This window comes from Zingiber officinale, chromosome 6A, assembly GCF_018446385.1.
Source record: "Zingiber officinale cultivar Zhangliang chromosome 6A, Zo_v1.1, whole genome shotgun sequence".
In the NCBI taxonomy this organism is placed as follows: domain Eukaryota; kingdom Viridiplantae; phylum Streptophyta; class Magnoliopsida; order Zingiberales; family Zingiberaceae; genus Zingiber; species Zingiber officinale.
Genome location: NC_055997.1, coordinates 35,629,531 through 35,631,316, shown reverse-complemented (window position 1 = coordinate 35,631,316; position 1,786 = coordinate 35,629,531). Strand labels below are relative to the sequence as shown.

Below are 1,786 nucleotides of genomic sequence, written 5' to 3'. Positions count from 1 at the left end.
TGCTACACCTTCCTCTTTTTTTTTGGTTACCCTCGCAATTGCTAAAACGTTAAAGTCTAAGACTATTTACTCTGTTGCCAAAGCTTGCGTCGACATATGACCACTACTAACCCGTACTAAGTTCGAGAGTAGGGACCATAGCTTCACCTCCCAACCTCCCTACGATGTCTGATTTTTGCCTTCGAATATTCGTCTGTCGTAAGTTAATTTGACTCTTCACTTTGTAATTAGGATTTGAATTAGTAGTGTTCATATGATTTTGAGTCGCCTTCTAGAATATCCTACTAAACTCTACGAGCTAATTTGGGCTAAATATGTCATTCTCTAGCAATGGGAGTCACCTATGATGCTAAGCAACTATACATTCCCTTAGTTGCTGAAGATCGAAAACCATAGACGGGGATGGAATTTCAATCATTGGAGGAGACCTTTTTGTTCTATAATCAATATGCACGTAAAGCCGGCTTTAGTGCAAGATTAGGCAATAGTAAGAAAAATAAGAGGACCAATGAAGTTGAATGGAAACAATTTATATGCTTTAAAGAAGGACATACAGATTATAAACGGGAAAAAGAAGCACAAGTTAACAGTGTAAAGGAAAGAGCACGTGGGGAAGTAAGGACTGGATGTAGGGAAAAACTTTCACTGGTTAAAGAACAGACCGACCCAAATTGGATTGTCACAAAAATCATGGAAAGTCATAATCATCCACTCTCGACTCCTTCGAAGGTGCATTTGCCTCGCACACATCGCCATGTTTCTGAAGCCAAGAAAGTATTAATGCAGCAGTTTTTAGAGGCTAATGTGTCAACTTGACAACAAGTCCAATTATTGGAGATAGATTCTGGAGTCCCTGAGCATCTCGGTTGCACTGAACGGGATACTAGAGACTTTGAAAGAGAGCTAAGGGATGAACAAAAGGGAATTGACACTGAAACACTTATTGAGATTTTTGCAATGGAGAAAGAGAAGAATTCCACCTTTTTCAATGATTATGAGACTGATTCAACAGAAAGATTCACTAGGTGAATTTTGGGTGGATCATGTATCGAGGAGGGCATACAACGTCTTTGGTGATGCAGTTGTATTTGATACCACATATAACACCAACAAATATGGGTTGATTTTTACACCCTTCGTAGGAGTTAATCATCATCATCAGAGAATTGTATTTGGCCGTGCCTTTCTAAGTGATGAGAAAACAGAGTCGTTTGTTTGGTTGCTTACGAAGTTCATAGAAGCCATGCCTAAAGGTCCACCAACTGTGATCATTGTAGGACCGTTGTGGCCGGCTAGAAGGGGGTTGTTGGTTAGTCCTGTAAAGACAAAAGGCAAACAACCCTTCTCGAAATCTTTAAGCTAATAATTGCATAAATAATAAGTAGAAAGTAAATAGAATATTAAAAAGAACGAGGCACAGGGATTTACTTGGTTACAACCGATGTGGTTGTTAATCCAATGAAGATTAAGCACTAAAACACCTTCAGGCGGAGACGCCTCTTACAATGTTGAAGCGCAGAAACAGAAGTTTAACTACAACTAAAGCATACGAGTGTTTGGAAATGAAATGTTCGTGATAGTTGAAAGCTTCTGGACCAAGGCTATATTTATAGCCTTGGTCGGGGCGCCCCGAAGGGTTCCGGGCGCTCTTGGGGGGATAAACTTTATCCCCCAACGAAAAGATCGAGTCAAAACTTAATCCTGGTCAAAAGGCTGGTCCGGGCGCCCGGAAGGGTTCCGGGCACCCTAGAGGGGTCCGGGCGCCCCGGGCCCACCGGTTTGCTCT

The 1,786-nt window shown here is 41.6% G+C and overlaps 1 protein-coding gene across 1 annotated transcript; it reads left to right on the top strand.

Annotated features, from left to right (window-relative positions):
- Positions 1-402: 402 nt before the first annotated feature.
- On the top strand, positions 403-1,029 carry LOC121994744 (protein FAR1-RELATED SEQUENCE 5-like). Its single transcript, XM_042548678.1, has 2 exons — positions 403-729; positions 838-1,029. Exons 1-2 carry the CDS (start codon positions 403-405, stop codon positions 1,027-1,029), a joined length of 519 nt encoding a protein of 172 aa, XP_042404612.1.
- Positions 1,030-1,786: the final 757 nt, after the last annotated feature.

Coding starts and splice junctions, on each gene's coding strand:
- LOC121994744 (XM_042548678.1), top strand. CDS start 403: ATGGAATTTCAATCATTGGAGGAGACCTTTTTGTTCTATAATCAATAT. Junction 730..837: donor CACTCTCGACTCCTTCGAAG/GTGCATTTGCCT, acceptor CAATTATTGGAG/ATAGATTCTGGAGTCCCTGA.